Raw genomic sequence first — 21018 nt, forward strand, 5'->3', positions numbered from 1 at the left:
ACAAGAGGTGCAAGCCCCCTACATGGAAAACACGACCAAACCATAACACTACATCCTCCGAATTTTATTGTTGGCACTATACACGCTAGCAGATGACGCTCATCGAGCATTGACCATACCTACACCCTACCATCGGATCATCACATTGTGTACCGTGATTCGTCACTCCACACAACGTTTTTCCACTGTCCAATGTTTACGCTCCTTACACCAAGCAAGGCGTTGTTTGTCATTAACCGGCGTGATGTCTGGCTTATGAGCAGCTGCTCGGCCATGAAATCCAAGTTTTCTCACCTCCCATCTAATTGTCATAGTACTTGCAGTGGATCCTGATGCAGTTTGGAATTCCTGTGTGTTGGTCTGGATAAATGTCTGCCTATCACACATTACGACCCTCTTCAACTGTCGGTGGTCTCTGTCAGTCAACAGACGAGGTCGGCCTGTACGCTTTTGTTCTGCACGTGTCCCTTCACGTTTCCGCTTCACTATCACATCGGAAACAGTTGAACTTTGGATGTTTAGGAGTGTGGAAATCTCGCGTACAGACGTATGGCACAAGTGACACCCATCACCTGACCACGTTCGAAGTCCGTGAGTTCCGCGGAGCTGCCCATTCTGCTCTCTCACGATGTCTAATAACTAATGAGGTCGCTGATATGGAGTACCTGGCACTAGGTGGCAGCAAAATGCATCTAATATAAAAAGTGTATGTTTTTTGGGGTGTCCGGATACTCTTGATCACATAGTGTATGTGTACCTCCTTCTCTTTCACCATTCTAAGGTACAGCCTAGATTGACCCATGTACAGGTATCATTCCAGGTATCATCTCACCTTGCGTTTAATTCACGCGTAAACGCACGCACGCACACACCTACCCACCGACACACGCAGATCCCCATCCCCACCCCGACGGGCACACGCACACAGTACTGCGTAACATCACGTAGTGAAGAGGCTCCACAAGCGGAAGGAGTGTCTGGCTACGACCAGCCGTCCTCTATCGCGGCACCTGAGGGCGCTAGCAGTCCAGAGTTACTGGAGGCGTAGCTCAGCAGGCGTGCTCCATTGGGTCTGCCGGATCTCATAGGACTACTATCGGCGTCTGACGCAAACTTGCAATTCCACTGCCAACTAAAACACCAGTAGGGTGTTATCGATATGTGATACCACACTGAGGAATAATTGTTGAGAAAAAATTTGATCTGTTGCACCGTTTCTGAGTTAACTAGCTCTGAAGTTAGCCAATCAGGCTGTTGTGTTCAGAAGATCAAGTCAGTGTCACCATGTGTGTTTTGCTTTTGGTTTCCTAAAACCGATCAAGAAAGCGATACAGAAACTGGAAATGGGATGGCAGTAAGGACTGAATCTAAGCCAAATGTTGAGCTGTCTCGTGCACTATCAAGTATGCTACGAGAACAGCTGATACTAAATGTATCTGGCGGGCCAGACTCTTTCTGACCACCCATTGCATGTACTTATAGAGTTAGATGCCCGTACTGTGACATATTTTCTAATTTTATAGATTGAGTCAAACAAATAAGTAATTGTACCAACAATGACAGGAATGTTTAATAAAAATGCACGGTTTAAGATAAAAAAGATACTGCTGGCAAGATTTAGGGAAGAAGCTGAGGAGGCCGGCCGCGGTGGTCTAGCGGTTCTGGCGCTGCAGTCCGGAACCGCGGGACTTCTACGGTCGCAGGTTCGCATCCTGCCTCGGGCATGGGTGTGTGTGATGTCCTTAGGTTAGTTAGGTTTAAGTAGTTCTAGGTTCTAGGGGACTTATGACCTAAGATGTTGAGTCCCATAGTGCTCAGAGCCATTTGAGCCAAGAAGCTGAGGAAACGTTTGTGGCGGTAAAGTAATTAATGCTACGAGAAGGAAGTAATTTCAGTCCTGAGTTCACCACACAACAACAGGATACTACATAATTTGCATTGTTCTAAGTGCCAGTTACGTGTTATCGAAGAACGTGATACATGAAATTGACGCATAGTTTGTTGATCATAGAAACAAAAGTGATTTCCCATTATGAAAGACTGTGGCTGCTGTGTGCCTGTGCACATCGCTGTTACCGTGGGGCAGAGTTACTTTCCTAATGTTTCTCCTGTATAGTTTAGTACATCGTGGTAAAGTGCCGCTCTTCAATACATTATTTGAAAAGCGATTTGAAGTCCCAGTCAGTGTGATAGGAACGTCGCGATTACAACTGATGAAGACAGCAACAGCAATCACGTGCGCTCCGTTATTGTTATATGTGGACTGCTGTCTCGCGTTAACTTCTTGTAGTAACTGAACTTCGACTGATACTTTCTTCCAAGAATACTGTAAATACATTGTCACTTTTGTGGCATGTATGCAGATTATTGAATATCTGATCCACGTATAATAAAACAAACCACTGGTCGTATGGGTTCAGTTGTTTTATTTTCTTTTGGCGGTAGGTCACCATAACATGCACTCTTCGCAATTGTCTTCCGTTGTTCGTTGTTGACGATCGTCAGTTCAGTTTGGCACCTTTTAAAACCGAATTCCCAAGACAGAATATTTTTCCGATGGTTCTTCGCTAATTTTGAAGACTAATCTAGCGGGACAACAACAGTAAAGTTTTCATACATTTGTAATATTCCAATATTCTGCAGCGTACAAGGGCATGCGGGTAATGTATGCCTACGATTTTTTTGTGAAACCTCTTAAAGATTTTTAAATAAAACAAATGATATTAACATTATGAATCTTTATTCTTCGTGTCTATATATTTATTTCTGAACATAGTCGTCCTGGCGATGAACACAGTTCTCCCAAAGAAACGCCAGTTTTTGATACAGTCACTGCACGATGTTTGACTTTGTAGGCGGAACCACAACCTCACCTCTGCTTGCGCCGCTTTATCACTATCAAAGTAAAGTCCTCGGAGGTGTTCTTTACGTTTTGGAAACAGATGAAAATCGGCTGGGGGCAAGGCGGGACTGTATGGGGGATGATCGATGACATTGAACCTAAGGCTACGAATTGTTGTAGATGTCGTAGCGCACGCGTGTGGTCTGGCATTGTAATGCAGCAGGAGAAGATGCTCTATGAGAGGCCGAACACTTCGAACACGAAACTCGAATACAGAACGCTGTTTCTCATGCACCGACTTATAAGTTCACTGGCTGCAGAAGGCTTCAAATATGTAGACATGGAGCATAAAGATGTAGAATGCTAATAACGTTTGTTCCATGTAAAAAGATTGAAGAGATTTCACATAAAAAATTCGCAGTCACTACTTTTCAGGCTGCCATCGTATAACAGTGAAGAATCGTTAATGGATTAATTAATGAGAACAATTTCCTTACGATTTACTTCTATTCATTTCCATGCCCGTTATTTTATTTTTCTTGACATTATTATTATAATCTCTTTTGAAGACAGTATCTATTCTGTTGAACTGATCCAATTCCCTTGCCATCTCTGACAGAATTACAACGTCATCGACAAAACTGAGCTCACATTTCTTCTTTCTGAGCTAATTCCATTTCCAAATGTCTCCTTCGTTTCCTTTACTACTTGCTCATTGTAACGTTGGTGATGGGCTACATTGTAGAAATACTCCCTTTTCGACTACAGAATCTTGTCCGTATCCTTCGAGTCTCACAACTGCGGTCTGGTTTCGGCACAACTGTAGCTAACCTTCGCTCCCCATATTTTATCCTTGCTACTCTCGGAATTATTAAGAGTGTATTTCAGTTGAAATTGTCAAAAACTTTCTTTAAATCTATAAAGTCCATAAATGTAGCTTGGCCTTTCTTCGGTTTGTATCCCAAAAAACTTTCAAGATAATCCGAAGGGGCAGTGCTACCTCGCGTGTGGCTGTATTTCTGTAGGACCTTAAGTGTTTTTCTCCTACGTATTCTGCCAGACATTCCATTCTTCTGTAAATACCTAGGGTCAGAATTTTTCAAACCAGAATTGTTAAAGTGATTGTTCCATAGTAATTTACATCTGGATTCTTTAGTGTTGAGATTATTACGTGTTTCTTGAAGTCTGAGGGTATTTCTTCAGTCTCATTTTTCTCGTATACCAGGTTCAATAGCTAAGTCATGGTTGGTTCTCGCAAGGAACTCAGTAATTATGAGGGATTTTAGTTTACTCCAGATGCCTTCCTTCACCCTATGTCTTTAGTGCTCTGTCAAATTCTTCAAGTACTCATATCTCGCATTCATCTTCATCTACTTCCTCTTCCTTTCATATCACATAGTCTTCAAGTTTGTTTCGTCTGCATAACCGTTCTACATTTTCATTACAACTTTTAGCCGTGCATTCTTTGTTTGCTACTAACCCGTCAACGAGCTCTTTACATTCATACAGAAGCACCCCTTTTCTCGCACAGCCAGCATCTACATATTCCACAGATATATATATTTACAGTGATTTCTACGTCTCCTTCAGCCATTCCGGCTTGCCATTTTACATTTTCTATACTGTCCGACAGAACAGACACCAGTTTTGATCCTGCAGCAACTGTCAATCAAGACACAAGGGAGTTACAAACATTAGCTGGCTGTTAGCATTGATTTTAAACAATTGGGAAAGGTGCTGCTAGTAAGCTGGAGGCCCAGGTTCGAATCCTGATCCAACACAGATTTTGAACTTTCTCCATTGTTTTAAATCAAGGCACACAGGCAGCGACTGGATTCATAGTGGTTCTGGGATCAAAAATGGTACCTCTTCTCTTGGACATGTCCGAAAGAAGAGACACTGCACATATATATTTCAAGGCGATGATGGACAATGATCCCTTCTGTGCAGATGCACACCAAGCTGTAATTCTTACGGGAATAGGCGAGATGCCAGAGTAATGAGGATAATGAGCAAGGGGGACTACATTGGCAGTGTGTGGATAAGTTGAGAATTAGGGTCTGACGGGAGTCGTGCCAGGTAGTCCATGCAGTGGCGATGACCATTGGGTCCGGCTGGCGCATTGGTCAACGCATCTACCTAGTAAGCAGGAGACCCAGATTCGTATCCCCTTCTTCACAAATTTTTTTAACTTTCGCCATTGATTTAAATCAATGCTCATTGGCGTCTAATGTCTGTAGCTTCGTTGTGTTTACATTTTCTGTCGATCTCCTGTTTTAGACACGCCCGTTCCCTTTTTGCCTGATCCATTTGCAGCGTGTTATATTTTTCTCCTTTCGTTAATTAAATTCCTGAGAGTATGTTTGGTAGTTTGATCATCTGATGTGTTCACTCTTCCATCTCTCAAAACATCCCATTCTTCTTCTATTGTATTCCTTTACATGTTGTAGTCAGTCATACTTAAATTTAGCCTATGAAGTCCTCAAAAACCAGTGTCCTTTTTGTTCAGTTTGTACTGCTCTCATCATCTTTATTCCTGACCTGTCTGTAAGTACTTCTGCAGTTTATAACCGTGAAATTGTTGTTAAGGTCCACTTATAACCCTGGATATATCTTACAGTTTCGAAATCTAATCAGATATAACAAACAACAGTAATCAAATTAAATATTGCCGACGGCTGTGAGCAAATACCAATACAATATCTAAAATCTACCCATTCGACATCTATTGTGTTCTTTTCCTCTGTCCTAGTAAACAATTCCCGAAAGCACAAGGATTGAAGGAGTGGGAAAGCATTCGCCGGGAACGGACCTGGCGGTTCATGTTGGCGATGAACTCCTCGTGCTCGACGGCCCGCTGTGGCGCGCGGTGGAGGCGCAGCTGGTGCACGGCGTCGCGCGCCGCGGAGTCGCTGGCGTCGGTGGCGGACTCTGCGCCTGCGCCGGCGCCGAGCTCGGCGTCAGGCAACGCGTTGAGGCGCGCCGCGACAGCCGCCAGCCGCTGTCGCACGGCGCCGCGCCGAGACACGGCCTGCCCCAGCGCCGCTGCCGGCGCCGCCGCCTCCGCTGCGCGCACGCGCTGCTCCAGCCGCCACAGCTCCAGAGCCGGGCTGCGTCTCGTCTCTTCCACCTGCCGACACACGATTGCTCACGCTCCTTCCGAGCAATGTTCCTCTCATAACATTGCACACCTTTGCGAAAGGTATCTATGTGCATTCCCGCTCTTGTAAGAGTTAATTTCTTCATGTTAGATTGTCAGCCCCGGCGTAATTTCTGAATGGTGAAACCATTTTTAAAAATCCGCAGTAGGCTGAGAATTCTATCCCAACAAGTCTATAGAAGGAAATCTCAGCTCGCGAAGTACACTACTGGCCATTAAAATTGCTACACCACGAAGATGACGTGCTACAGACGCGAAATTTAACCGATGGGAATAAGATGCTATGATATGCAAATGATTAGCTTTTCAGAGCATTCACACAAGGTTGGCGTAGGTGACGACACCTACAACGTGCTGACATAAGGAAAGTTTCCAACCGATTTCTCATACACAAACAGCAGTTGACCGACGTTGCCTGGTGAAACGTTGCTGTGATGACTCGCGTAAGGAGGAGAAATGCGTACCATCACGTTTCTGACTTTGATAAAGGTCGGATTGTAGCCTATCGCGGTTGCGGTTTATCGTATCGCGACATTGCTGGTCGCGTTGGTCGAGATCCAATTACTGTTAGCAGAATGTGGAATCGGTGGGTTCAGGAGGGTAATACGGAACGCCGTGCTGGATCCCAACGGCCTCGTATCACTAGCATTCGAGATGACAGGCATCTTATCCGTATGGCTGTAACGGATCGTGCAGCCACGTCTCGATCCCTGAGTCAACAGATGTGGACGTTTGCAAGACAACAACCATCTGCACGAACAGTTCGACGACGTTTGCCGCAGCATGAACTATTAGCTCGGAGACCATGGCTGCGGTTACCCTTGACGCTGCATCACTGACTGGAGCGCCTTCGATGGTGTCCTCAACGACGCCCTCAGGGTTCACAGGCCGTTCCGATTTCTCCTCTACGCCGTTTGCCCAAGAAACATAAGCAACACCAGAGCGTTCTGTCGGACAGTATAGAAAACGTAAAATGGCAAGCCGGAATGGCTGGAGACGAAATAGATGTACCCAAACACGTTAAGAAGACCATCCACATGCACTTCTCGTAAGAGGGCCACTGCTAAGGCTGCCGCACGAAGTATATTGTGAAGAAATCCCAGTTAATGTGGGGCACAGATAGCGTGGCAACATCGCGGTGAACGCATATTGGAAGCGTGAATTCGTCATCGCCATACTTGCGTATCACCCGGCGTGATGGTATGGGGTACCACTGGTTACACGTCTCGGTCACCTCTTGTTCGGGCCTTTCTGGATACAGAAAATATTCGACTGCTGCGCTGGACAGCACATTCTCCAGATCTCTCACTAATTGAAAACGTCTGGTCAATGGTGGCCGACCAGCTGGCTCGTCACAATACGCCAGTCACTACTCTTGATGAGGTGTGGTGTCATGACACCAGTTTTGATCCTGCAGCAACTGTCATTCAAGACACAAGGGAGTTACAAACATTAGCTGGCTGTTAGCATTGATTTTAAACAACAGGGAAAGGTGCTGCCAGTTAGCAGGAGGCCAAGGTTCGAATCCTGATCCAACACAAATTTTGAACTTTCTCCATTGTTTTAAATCAAGGCACACAGGCAGCGACTGGATTCATAGTGGTTCTGGGATCAAAAATGGTACCTCTTCTCTTGGACATGTCCGAAAGAAGAGACACTGCACATATATATTTCAAGGCGATGATGGACAATGATCCCTTCTGTGCAGATGCACACCAAGCTGTAATTCTTACGGGAATAGGCGAGATGCCAGAGTAATGAGGATAATGAGCAAGGGGGACTACACTGGCAGTGTGTGGATAAGTTGAGAATTAGGGTCTGACGGGAGTCGTGCCAGGTAGTCCATGCAGTGCGAACCGCATGTTGCAGGGCCTGTACGGGCTGCATGAGCGGCTGTACCTGTACACGCCATCCAAACTCTGTTTGACTCAATGCCCAGGCGTATCAAGGCCGTCATGACGGCCAGAAGTGGTTGTTCCGGGTACTGATTTCTCAGGATCTATGCACCCAAATTGCGTGAAAATGTAATCACATTTCAGTTCTAGTATAACATAACTGTCCAATGAATACCCGTTTATCATGTGCATTTCTTCTTAGTGTAGCAATTTTAAGGCCAGTAGTGTTATTCATTTAGAGTAATGAAAATCGGGAATAGCTTTGTCTAGATAACATACTGAAGTGATTAATGTTACAAGACCGCTGGTTAATATAAGCGCGACATAAGCCATCGCAAGTGTGAAATGCAGGTAAATTAATACATGGTGTAACCGTCAGAATGTTGAATGCCTCAGACTCAACTTAAGCTGTTTGTCCTCCACAACCTGTGACGCCTTCCTTCCGTCGCCTGCGCCCGTATGGAACTCGCCGATATGCGGTGGCATCCTGACGATTCTACACCTGGACATCGTAGCTAGGCAATATGTCTGTTCTGGCACTCGTTCTGTGCAGACACGAGGTCCACCAGTGGCACCCGGCCGTGGCAAACCGTAAAAGGCGGTCGAAGTCGCGGTGTTCACTTTGATGAGGTAGCCGATGAAACGCACCCGCCCAGAACGTCGTGCACTATCCTGCTGAAATGTAGGGTTTCGCAGGGATCGAATGAAGAGTAGAGCCACGGGTCGTAACACATCTGAAATGTAACGACCCACAGTTTGGGAAGCACTGCTCTAGACCATTTGTTATGTAACCTACGACGACGCCTGAAGGGGAAGTCGTCGGGTGGATATCCATTTTACTCCACCGCCTATGCAGACAATTCGGTCCTGTGCCTTTGAAGTGCCGACGATACGTGCATGGTACTTTCGTGGGTGGCACCCTACGGCGAGGCGTCGGGCAGCTCCCTTAATGTACGTAAATCTCGAGCTATATATATATATATATATATATATATATATATATATATATATATATATATATATATATACTCCTGGAAATGGAAAAAATAACACATTGACACCGGTGTGTCAGACCCACCATACTTGCTCCGGACACTGCGAGAGGGCTGTACAAGCAATGATCACACGCACGGCACAGCGGACACACCAGGAACCGCGGTGTTGGCCGTCGAATGGCGCTAGCTGCGCAGCATTTGTGCACCGCCGCCGTCAGTGTCAGCCAGTTTGCCGTGGCATACGGAGCTCCATCGCAGTCTTTAACACTGGTAGCATGCCGCGACAGCGTGGACGTGAACCGTATGTGCAGTTGACGGACTTTGAGCGAGGGCGTATAGTGGGCATGCGGGAGGCCGGGTGGACGTACCGCCGAATTGCTCAACACGTGGGGCGTGAGGTCTCCACAGTACATCGATGTTGTCGCCAGTGGTCGGCGGAAGGTGCACGTGCCCGTCGACCTGGGACCGGACCGCAGCGACGCACGGATGCACGCCAAGACCGTAGGATCCTACGCAGTGCCGTAGGGGACCGCACCGCCACGTCCCAGCAAATTAGGGACACTGTTGCTCCTGGGGTATCGGCGAAGACCATTCGAAACCGTCTCCATGAAGCTGGGCTACGGTCCCGCACACCGTTAGGCCGTCTTCCGCTCACGCCCCAACATCGTGCAGCCCGCCTCCAGTGGTGTCGCGACAGGCGTGAATGGAGGGACGAATGGAGACGTGTCGTCTTCAGCGATGAGAGTCGCTTCTGCCTTGGTGCCAATGATGGTCGTATGCGTGTTTGGCGCCGTGCAGGTGAGCGCCACAATCAGGACTGCATACGACCGAGGCACACAGGGCCAACACCCGGCATCATGGTGTGGGGAGCGATCTCCTACACTGGCCGTACACCACTGGTGATCGTCGAGGGGACACTGAATAGTGCACGGTACATCCAAACCGTCATCGAAGCCATCGTTCTACCATTCCTAGACCGGCAAGGGAACTTGCTGTTCCAACAGGACAATGCACGTCCGCATGTATCCCGTGCCACCCAACGTGCTCTAGAAGGTGTAAGTCAACTACCCTGGCCAGCAAGATCTCCGGATCTGTCCCCCATTGAGCATGTTTGGGACTGGATGAAGCGTCGTCTCACGCGGTCTGCACGTCCAGCACGAACGCTGGTCCAACTGAGGCGCCAGGTGGAAATGGCATGGCAAGCCGTTCCACAGGACTACATCCAGCATCCCTACGATCGTCTCCATGGGAGAATAGCAGCCTGCATTGCTGCGAAAGGTGGATATACACTGTACTAGTGCCGACATTGTGCATGCTCTGTTGCCTGTGTCTATGTGCCTGTGGTTCTGTCAGTGTGATCATGTGATGTATCTGACCCCAGGAATGTGTCAATAAAGTTTCCCCTTCCTGGGACAATGAATTCACGGTGTTCTTATTTCAATTTCCAGGAGTGTATATTGTACAGGCTGACCTGAGGGGATTATAGATCCGCTCAGTGTGACCGACACCTTAAGCTGCCTTTGCATCGATTTTGCGGCTGACATGCGGCTGCTGCAATGGATGCGCTTTGGCTTCGTTGAGCATTGGCTCCGCACACTTGACCTCCTGCAGCGTACGCTCTATGTCAACGCCCACATAGCGTTTCGGGTCCCACACGTGGCGCAAACTCTTCTGGTCCCGCACGCCCTGGCTCGCCGCATATTAGTTGCGATGAGTTCCTTTATTAGGCAGAGGATGATTTTAAAAGTCCATTATGATTTTCCCACCCATCTCCAGGCTTGAGGGTGTGTGTGTGTTATACCATGTTTCAGACAGAGCTCGGGCTCTTTATGTCAGCTCGCAGTCGACAAAGTGGTTGTGTTTCCCGACGTGTCTTACCAGTTTACCGCTTGATGCATATGCACTTGCCTCATTGGCGTCTCCGGTGACGTAGGACAGCTTAGCGCACTTCTACGACATCGGGCTCTTTCTTATGGAGCACACCTGCTTTTCAGCCGCTTTGCCGTCAGCACGTTTGTTGGCGATAAAAGTAGCGTACGCTGAGATGCAACTGCCCCCCCCCCCCTCCCCATTTCGACAGAACAGATGTACCTGCACTACAGGTGGCGCAATATATGGCAGGCGGTGAGCTCCCCTTTTCTTTACACTGCTGTACGCTCCACATGGTATGTCACAAACAATTGAAAACAGTCTAATCGTTCTCGTCTCCAAGTTACCTCGCCGACTCACTGCTTTGCGTCACATGCGGGGTACCAGACACGGACGATCATCGCATTCTTTGTGGTGCGGCAGTAGCCGTCTAGCACTTGGTCCAGCGAATTCTGACCCTCACACGGGCCACTTCTGACTGAATAACAACGCACACGATGTTCCTGGATGACGTGCACTACACGTAGACGATGACGCACTCCGTGAATTGGTTCCGCAGCCTTGCAGTTCATTTTTTGCCACTGGCGATAAGAGTATTTTCCCTTTTTGGTTTTATGCGAACGAACGACAGTGTTCTATTGTCCGTAAAAGTAAAATAAAAAATAAAAATATCTTGGGTTTTTTGGGTTTCGTTCGGTTTCAGTGAAAGACTATCTAGTAGTGAGGCGATGGGTTCAATGTCAAGACCTTGGTCATTTGGCAATAAATTGCCATAAACAAGTAGTAATTTGTGAACATTGTGGGGAAGAGGCCCATATCAGAAAAGATTGTAATAAAATCAAACAAGCGGGAGTGTGTGTGCTATGCAAATATAGGGGTAAAAATGAACAGGGAACAGAAACGAATGTCACACTTATCAAGACTTCCCAACAAGGCAGATTTTAAGAACGGATTATAGGCAGGCCTCTCATTACAGTAGAAAGAAATGAGGACTCTAAAGACACCATCAAGTGCCGTCTGTGTAAGAAACATGAATCATCCTCGAGGAGGAGAAGGCCTGCTGGACGAGCGACGAATTTCAGGCAGAAAGGTAGCAGTAAGTACGACGGAACAGAGCATGCGACACAGACCAAAGTAGAGCATCATCCACCTACGAGAAAGAAGGAAAGAAGTTTTTTGCAAAAATTATATATTCCGGTATAACAGAAAAGCAAGATCAGAGACGTATTTAGGAGTGATATGATAAAGGCGAACAGGAGTTGGTAATACAAACTGAACAGTTGTTCGTAGAATGCGACAGAACACATCCTGAGGATTACACTGCGATACGTACTGAAGTAAAAAAAAAAAAAAAATAAGATTCTACAATGCTGGAAATGAATCTGCAACTAAAACTCAGAGCCATCTCGCGCAGGAAAAAAACACCTTCTACAAAGGAGCAAACAATAAAACACAGACCAGAACAAATCCGCGACAGATTTGTGAAAGTATAGAGAATGTTATACAATTCACTAGACTGGAGGAGCCAGTGACGCTTACTACAGCGTTAAGACATCTACTAAGGTATAAGCATCCAGCATTCTTTTTCTGTATCTGATTTCGTAGACAGAATCCATCTCCAAGTAAACAATCTATCCAACAGAACTTGAAAATGAGGAGAAGTTACTGAAGCAGGTTTGAGCCAGAAGAAACGAACCATTCTCCTTAGATACCTCGTACAAGCACTTTGTGATGACGCATGGTCTTATAGCATTCGATTACAGGCGAGTAGGGCAACACTGTCAAATATATATACACTCCTGGAAATGGAAAAAAGAACACATTGACACCGGTGTGTCAGACCCACCATACTTGCTCCGGACACTGCGAGAGGGCTGTACAAGCAATGATCACACGCACGGCACAGCGGACACACCAGGAACCGCGGTGTTGGCCGTCGAATGGCGCTAGCTGCGCAGCATTTGTGCACCGCCGCCGTCAGTGTCAGCCAGTTTGCCGTGGCATACGGAGCTCCATCGCAGTCTTTAACACTGGTAGCATGCCGCGACAGCGTGGACGTGAACCGTATGTGCAGTTGACGGACTTTGAGCGAGGGCGTATAGTGGGCATGCGGGAGGCCGGGTGGACGTACCGCCGAATTGCTCAACACGTGGGGCGTGAGGTCTCCACAGTACATCGATGTTGTCGCCAGTAGTCGGCGGAAGGTGCACGTGCCCGTCGACCTGGGACCGGACCGCAGCGACGCACGGATGCACGCCAAGACCGTAGGATCCTACGCAGTGCCGTAGGGGACCGCACCGCCACGTCCCAGCAAATTAGGGACACTGTTGCTCCTGGGGTATCGGCGAGGACCATTCGCAACCGTCTCCATGAAGCTGGGCTACGGTCCCGCACACCGTTAGGCCGTCTTCCGCTCACGCCCCAACATCGTGTAGCCCGCCTCCAGTGGTGTCGCGACAGGCGTGAATGGAGGGACGAATGGAGACGTGTCGTCTTCAGCGATGAGAGTCGCTTCTGCCTTGGTGCCAATGATGGTCGTATGCGTGTTTGGCGCCGTGCAGGCGAGCGCCACAATCAGGACTGCATACGACCGAGGCACACAGGGCCAACACCCGGCATCATGGTGTGGGGAGCGATCGCCTACACTGGCCGTACACCACTGGTGATCGTCGAGGGGACACTGAATAGTGCACGGTACATCCAAACCGTCATCGAACCCATCGTTCTACCATTCCTAGACCGGCAAGGGAACTTGCTGTTCCAACAGGACAATGCACGTCCGCATGTATCCCGTGCCACCCAACGAGCTCTAGAAGGTGTAAGTCAACTACCCTGGCCAGCAAGATCTCCGGATCTGTCCCCCATTGAGCATGTTTGGGACTGGATGAAGCGTCGTCTCACGCGGTCTGCACGTCCAGCACGAACGCTGGTCCAACTGAGGCGCCAGGTGGAAATGGCATGGCAAGCCGTTCCACAGGACTACATCCAGCATCCCTACGATCGTCTCCATGGGAGAATAGCAGCCTGCATTGCTGCGAAAGGTGGATATACACTGTACTAGTGCCGACATTGTGCATGCTCTGTTCCCTGTGTCTATGTGCCTGTGGTTCTGTCAGTGTGATCATGTGATGTATCTGACCCCAGGAATGTGTCAATAAAGTTTCCCCTTCCTGGGACAATGAATTCACGGTGTTCTTATTTCAATTTTCGGGAGTGTATATCAAGATTTTAAACATGGCTGCAACAGCAACTGCTGAAATTCTTCACGATAAAGGATGACAGCCAAAAACAGTTGCAGGATAAAAATTTATTAAAATTTCTTGACCAAGGTTTCGGTACATATAAATATACCTTTATCAGAAGTAAAATATTCTGAACAGGTAGACACTTTCATTAGAAAAGCCATAGCATCGGAAGTAAGAAACAAAAGCTTAAGTAACAGTGAAATTACCAAAGTAATACAGGTACAAAATCTTTAGTTACTTACTGAAATTACATCATGTAATGGAGATTAATAAAACAATTGTGCCAAAGGCGTCGTCAATAATTGAGACATCTTGTCCATTATTACAGCATGACTAAGGGCACAGGGTCAAAGCGAACAGTTTAGCACAATTACTTCGCCTGTGAACTATCGAGACAAGAGTGTGAAAGCACTAGGGCAGATGGTTTCGCCGAGAGAGGGCACTTGTATGTGCCAGACACTCGCGCATATTAATATCCATGAATACATACATAAGCGCATCAAAAATTATTAAAAGTTGTGTTAAATCAAACTTTTTGTCATAATAAACTAAACGTATCAGGCCATTTAAAAACATTTATGTAAAATAGAAAATATAGAACCAAATTTACCTGCGTCCTAGTGTCAAACAGATAAAGCTTGCGGTATGGGATTTTACGTATTTTTGATGTTTGTTGGTTGTGATTTTCGATGTGTATGTGTAGTTAATTGACTAGTATGCTTTTATTCACAACGACAGATGGTTTCGTTTTATTATAACATTTTGGTTGTTTTCGCTAGTATGTATTTCACCGCCTACGTTACGCGAGATTCTCGCGCATTACACTAGTGCCCTCTCTCGTTGGATGTTACATGGCGCAAGCTTTATCTGTTTGACACTAGGACGCAGGTAAATTTGGTTCTATATTTTCTATTTTACATAAATGTTTTTAAATGGCCTGATACGTTTAATTTATTATGACAAAAAGTTTGATTTAACACAACTTTTAATAATTTTTGATGCGCTTATGTATGTATTCATGAATTTTAATATGCGCGAGTGTCTGGCACATACAAGTGCCCTCTGTCGGCGAAACCATCTGCCCTAGTGCTTTCACACTCTTGTCTCGATAGTTCACAGGCGAAGTAATGGTGCTAAACTGTTCGCGTTGACCCTGTGCCCTTAGTCATGTTGTACTAATGGACAAGATGTCTCAATTATTGACGACGCCTTTGGCACAATTGTTTTATTAATCTCCATTACATGATGTAATTTCAGTAAGTAACTAAAGATTTTGTGCCTGTATTACTTTGGTAATTTCACTGTTACTTAAGCTTTTGTTTCTCACTTCCGATGCACCCCTCCTATCAACTTTGACCCTCCCCACCCCCCACTTCCGGTGTCCTTTCCTTTAGGCACCCTCCCTCCCTCCCTCCCTCCCACCCACCCCTTCTCTTTCCTTTTCCCCCGTCCGCTCCCTCCACCACTCCACCACTCTTCCCCCCGGGCTTCCCCTCCCCTCCCTCCCCTCCTTCTCCCCTGCCCGTGGCATCTCTGCTCTCCCCTCCCCTCCCCTCCCCTCCCCTCTCCCACTCCCCTTCCTCCTCCTCCTCCTCTCTTGGCAGGTCCCCGGACTCGCAAACGCTCAGTGAACATTCGCGCGCCGGAGATCATCGCCATCAGTGTCTAGTGTATGTGCTTCGTTTTGTGTTTCGTGCAGTTACAACTCAACTGTTCACATGTGCCGTCGCCGTTCTCCGTGTTTTGTGCGCCGTGTCAACAAGTGTTAGTGTTTTTATCGTCCAACGTGATCGGCTTCTTGTTTATTGTTTTTTGTATCTCCATTTTTTGCCCGCCGTTTTTTGTATTGACTTTATCACCTCTATGTCATGTTTTTTTTCCACTTAAGGCTGAATAGCAGCGTACTATGCTGCTGACAGCCCGCCTGTATAGGTGATTAAAATTACAATAAAGGAAAAAAAAACACTTCCGATGCTATGGCTTTTCTAATGAAAGTGTCTTCCTGTTCAGGATTTTTTACTTCTGATGAAGGTATATTTATATGTACCGAAACCTTGGTCAAGAAATTTTTATCCTGCAAGTGTTTTTGGCTGTCATCCTTTATCGTGAAGAATATATATATATATATATATATATATATATATATATATATATATATATATATATATACAGGGTGTTTCAAAAATGACCGGTATATTTGAAACGGCAATAAAAACTAAACGAGCAGCGAGAGAAATACACCGTTTGTTGCAATATGCTTGGGACAACAGTACATTTTCTGGCAGACAAACTTTCGAAATTACAGTAGTTACAATTTTCAACAACAGATGGCGCTGCGGTCTGGGAAACTCTATAGTACGATATTTTCCACATATCCACCATGCGTAGCAATAATATGGCGTAGTCTCTGAATGAAATTACCCGAAATCTTTGACAACGTGTCTGGCGGAATGGCTTCACATGCAGATGAGATGTACTGCTTCAGCTGTTCAATTGTTTCTGGATTGTGGCGGTACACCTGGTCTTTCAAGTGTCCCCACAGAATGAAGTCACAGGGGTTCATGTCTGGCGAATAGGGAGGCCAATCCACGCCGCCTCCTGTATGTTTCCGATAGCCCAAAGCAATCACACGATCATCGAAATATTCATTCAGGAAATTAAAGACGTCGGCCGTGCGATGTGGCCGGGCACCATCTTGCATAAACCACGAGGTGTTCGCAGTGTCGTCTAAGGCAGTTTGTACCGCCACAAATTCACGAAGAATGTCCAGATAGCGTGATGCAGTAATCGTTTCGGATCTGAAAAATGGGCCAATGATTCCTTTGGAAGAAATGGCGGCCCAGACCAGTACTTTTTGAGGATGCAGGGACGATGGGACTGCAACATGGGGCTTTTCGGTTCCCCATATGCGCCAGTTCTGTTTATTGACGAAGCCGTCCACGTAAAAATAAGCTTCGTCAGTAAACCAAATGCTGCCCACATGCATATCGCCGTCATCAATCCTGTGCACTATACCGTTAGCGAATGTCTCTCGTGCAGCAATGGTAGCGGCGCTGAGGGGTTGCCGCGTTTGAATTTTGTATGGATAGAGGTGTAAACTCTGGCGCATGAGACGATACGTGGACGTTGGCGTCATTTGGACCGCAGCTGCAACACGGCGAACGGAAACCGGAGGCCACTGTTGGATCACCTGCTGCACTAGCTGCGCGTTGCCCTCTGTGGTTGCCATACGCGGTCGCCCTACCTTTCCAGCACGTTCATCCGTCACGTTCCCAGTCCGTTGAAATTTTTCAAACAGATCCTTTATTGTATCGCTTTCCGGTCCTTTGGTTACATTAAACCTCCGTTGAAAACTTCGTCTTGTAACAACACTGTGTTCCAGGCGGTGGAATTCCAACACCAGAAAAATCCTCTGTTCTAAGGAATAAACCATGTTGTCTACAGCACACTTGCACGTTGTGAACAGCACACGCTTACGCCAGAAAGACGACGTACAGAATGGCGCACCCACAGACTGCGTTGTCTTCTATATCTTTCACATCACTTGCAGCGCCATCTGTTGTTGAAAATTGTAACTACTGTAATTTCGAAAGTTTGTCCGCCTGAAAATGTACTGTTGTCCCAAGCATATTGCAACAAACGGTGTATTTCTATCGCTGCTCGTTTAGTTTTTATTGCCGTTTCAAATATACCGGTCATTTTTGAAACACCCTGTATATATATATCCGTCACCCCTAAAGTAATGGACACAAAGACAGGACAGCTTAATGCCTTGAGAAATGTCATCGCATTGCATGAGGCTACAAGAGTGGCAGAGGGGTTGCAGTTAGATGTATTGTACCTCCAAGAATCGTATACGAAGGTATGAAAGATCCCCAGTATGCTTATAACTGCCTGGGTAGTCACACAAGGGTTTCGCCCTATGGCATCAATAAAAGTACTTCAGGTCACAACACTGATAAAAAAATGACAGTACTGTTCAGAAGACGTAATCTGTACGGAAATTTTAACCGGTATGGAGAGTTGCATCCTGGTTTCCACGTATTTTCAGTTTCGTGAAGAGATCGACGAGTGCCTGCTAAGACAAAAAGATATTAGTAGCCTAGAACGAACTAAGTCTCTTGTGTATTCCATTGACGCAAATGCGAATACAGTTTGTGGCATAGCCAACTGACTGATGGCCGTGAAAGACACCATTATGGAGCTCAAACTGCAGGTACTGAATGCACTTCACAATCTCTCAACCTACGAAGGCATGGTCGGAGCAACGTCAAATATTGACCTCACTTCAGTAAATACGGCAGTGACGCGCCATGTGAAAGACTGGAAGGCTGCGAGTGGAATGATATCCAGTGACCACAATATCATAGACTTTACCACCACTGCGAGGTAAATCCAAGATGACACAGAAAACGTGCTCATGAGGTCCAAATATAAGATCAAGGACGCTAACTTTGAAGAACTAAGAACAGTGTTTCAGTGTCCAGGAAGTCCATCGTGGGGTGATAATGTAGATGTTAAAGCGCGAGATTCGAATAGTGGCGATACTGAACACATTCGTGGCCTGTTTACTATCTTCACTCAGAGTGAAATTCTCATTCTGGAAACATCCCCCAGGCTGTGGCTAAGCAATGTCTCCGCAATATCCTTTCTTCCAGGAGTGCTAGTTCTGCAAGATTCAAAGAAGAGCTTCTGTGAAATTTGAAAGATGGGAGACGAGGTACTGGTAGAAATGAAGCTGTGAGGAGCTGTGGTGAGTGGTGCTTGGGTAGCTCAGATGATAGAGCACTTGCCCGCGAAAGGCAAAGGTCCCGAGATCGAGTCTCGGTCCGCACACAGTTTTAATCTGCCAGGAAGTTTCATATCAGCGTACACTCCGCTGCAGATGAAAATCTCATTATCTAACATCAATCAGTTTAGTGCAGATGTAGATGAGCGGTTGTGTAGCCATGTAGGTAGACCAACCAGAGTAGAGCTAAGTGTTAACAACACTAGTGTTGTATTGTGTCTAATGGTGTAATAGATCCACCATAAATTGCTTATGTCACTCATCGAAAATTTTTGCGGTTCGATCCGAGTAAAAATGTACATACAAAGGAATTTTGGAATGATTTTAAGACGTATTACCCTAATCTTGGAATGACAAACAGAAAACTGGGTTCATTACATCAAATATAATGTGAGAGGCTAGAATTTTGGGAAATTTGGCCTCAGATAAATATGATAAGTTAGCGGAATTTAAACAAACCTTTTCCGAGGAATATTGGGGAAAAAGGAAGCAAATGGAGATTTTGAAAAAAATCTGGTGCGGCGAAAAATATGATCCAAAGAAAGAAAGTGTTAAAAGATTTGTACAAAAACGGGGAACGACTTTGTCCTATTTGAACCCGAAAGTGGAAAGCGAACAGGTTATAATGGGAATAGAGAATAAGTGACCACTATACTGCGGAAATAAAATAATATCGGCTCCTAGGGATGACAATGAGCGATTTATTCATTATCTTGAAAGAGTAGAGAATATTTTGAAAGAAGGGGAAAGTGTAAGAAAAACTGGAAACAGAACCGAAGCCGACCGTAGTGGCCGAGCGCCTCTAGGCGCTAGAGTCTGGAACCGCGCCACCGCTACGGTCGCAGGTTCGGATCCTGCCTCGGGCATGGATGTGTGTGATGTCCTTAGGTTAGTTAGGTTTAAGCAGTTCTAAGTTCTAGGGGACTGATGACCTCAGATGTTAAGTCCCATAGTGCTCAGAGCTATTTGAAACATTTTTGTGGCGTCTTGTCACTTACGTTGCCGTAAGGGTATCTATCAATCGACATTTTTCATTCAAGATTCTAAATTGTTCTTGCCGTGATATATTCAATATTGCACATTGAAAGGTTAATAGGGATCGTCGTTTAAGTTGTAGAAAACGGAGCATGAAACGAAATAATATTCTAACATTAGTGACATTTTGTTCTCTATGCATTTAATAAAGGATTGCAAGCAGTGTAGTTATTTGGAACGATTTGTTCCGTGTATGACGTAAGCGTATAGAAGAAATCACACCAGAAAGTAATTTTCTCATTTCAAGTAAGATCGTTTCGACGTGAATTATTCACCACATTAAGACCAAACGGTTTTGATAAATGACATTTTTATGGTTTACCAATAAGGTCCACACGATTACTAGCAAATGTGATGAACTGCGACCATGTAATCTTCGTGAGACAGTTGCATTCAATGGGCAGTGTTCTATGAAAATGGTAAAAAAAAGGATACTTAAGATTAAATGTCGCCGGCCGAAGTGGCCGTGCGGTTCTAGGCGCTGCAGTCTGGAACAGCGAGGCCGCTACGGTCGCAGGTTCGAATCCTGCCTCGGGTATGGATGTGTGTGGTGTCCTTAGGTTAGTTAGGTTTAACTAGTTCTAAGTTCTAGGGGACTAATGACGTCAGAAGTTGAGTCCCATAGTGCTTAGAGCTATTTGAACGATTAAATGTCCAGTAGACTACGAGATCAATAGAAACTAAGTAGAAACTACTATTGGAAAGGATGGTGAAGGAAATCGACAGCACCATATCAAAGGAAAGATCTCAATATTTGGCGAAATCGATTTAATGAAATAATAGGAAAGCTTAACCAAGATAGTTATCTGGAGATTTGAACCACTGTGCTTTAACTTTATGAACAGGAAATAATCGTTGGCCGTTAAAGTATCAAAAGCAAAGGCCATAATGAATCTTAGAAATGTGTCATTATGCATCTGCTGGCAGAAAAACAGTGTTTTATGTTAACGACTGCGTCGCAGGCGTGGTCCATCGCAGGTGGCATCGCATACCAACTGAGACGCCTTGGGCTCGCAACATGCAAAAAGCGACTAACGGAAGTGCAAGAACTGTTAATACTGTACGAGAACGTCCATCTACACTCTGCCGATTTCACAAAAGTACCTTTCCATTTGCTTGGCTGGTAAGCAATCCCTGCCGCTCTTTTTCTTCTGATCTTGTTCCGTTGAATGTTTACGTTCCTTGCTC

The 21018-nt window shown here is 46.0% G+C and overlaps 1 protein-coding gene across 1 annotated transcript in view; it reads right to left on the reverse strand.

Annotated features, from left to right (window-relative positions):
- The window catches only part of LOC126249329 (uncharacterized), a 462872-nt gene extending 456851 nt beyond the window's left edge, over positions 1-6021 (reverse strand). The window contains exons 1-2 of the mRNA XM_049950984.1: positions 5923-6021; positions 5655-5843 (exon numbers count right to left, since the gene is read on the reverse strand). Of these exons, the coding sequence (XP_049806941.1) occupies positions 5655-5843; positions 5923-6021 (288 nt within the window). The remainder of the gene's footprint in view (positions 1-5654; positions 5844-5922) is intronic.
- Positions 6022-21018: the final 14997 nt, after the last annotated feature.

The sequence above is a fragment of the Schistocerca nitens genome, chromosome 3, assembly GCF_023898315.1.
Source record: "Schistocerca nitens isolate TAMUIC-IGC-003100 chromosome 3, iqSchNite1.1, whole genome shotgun sequence".
NCBI lineage: Eukaryota > Metazoa > Arthropoda > Insecta > Orthoptera > Acrididae > Schistocerca > Schistocerca nitens.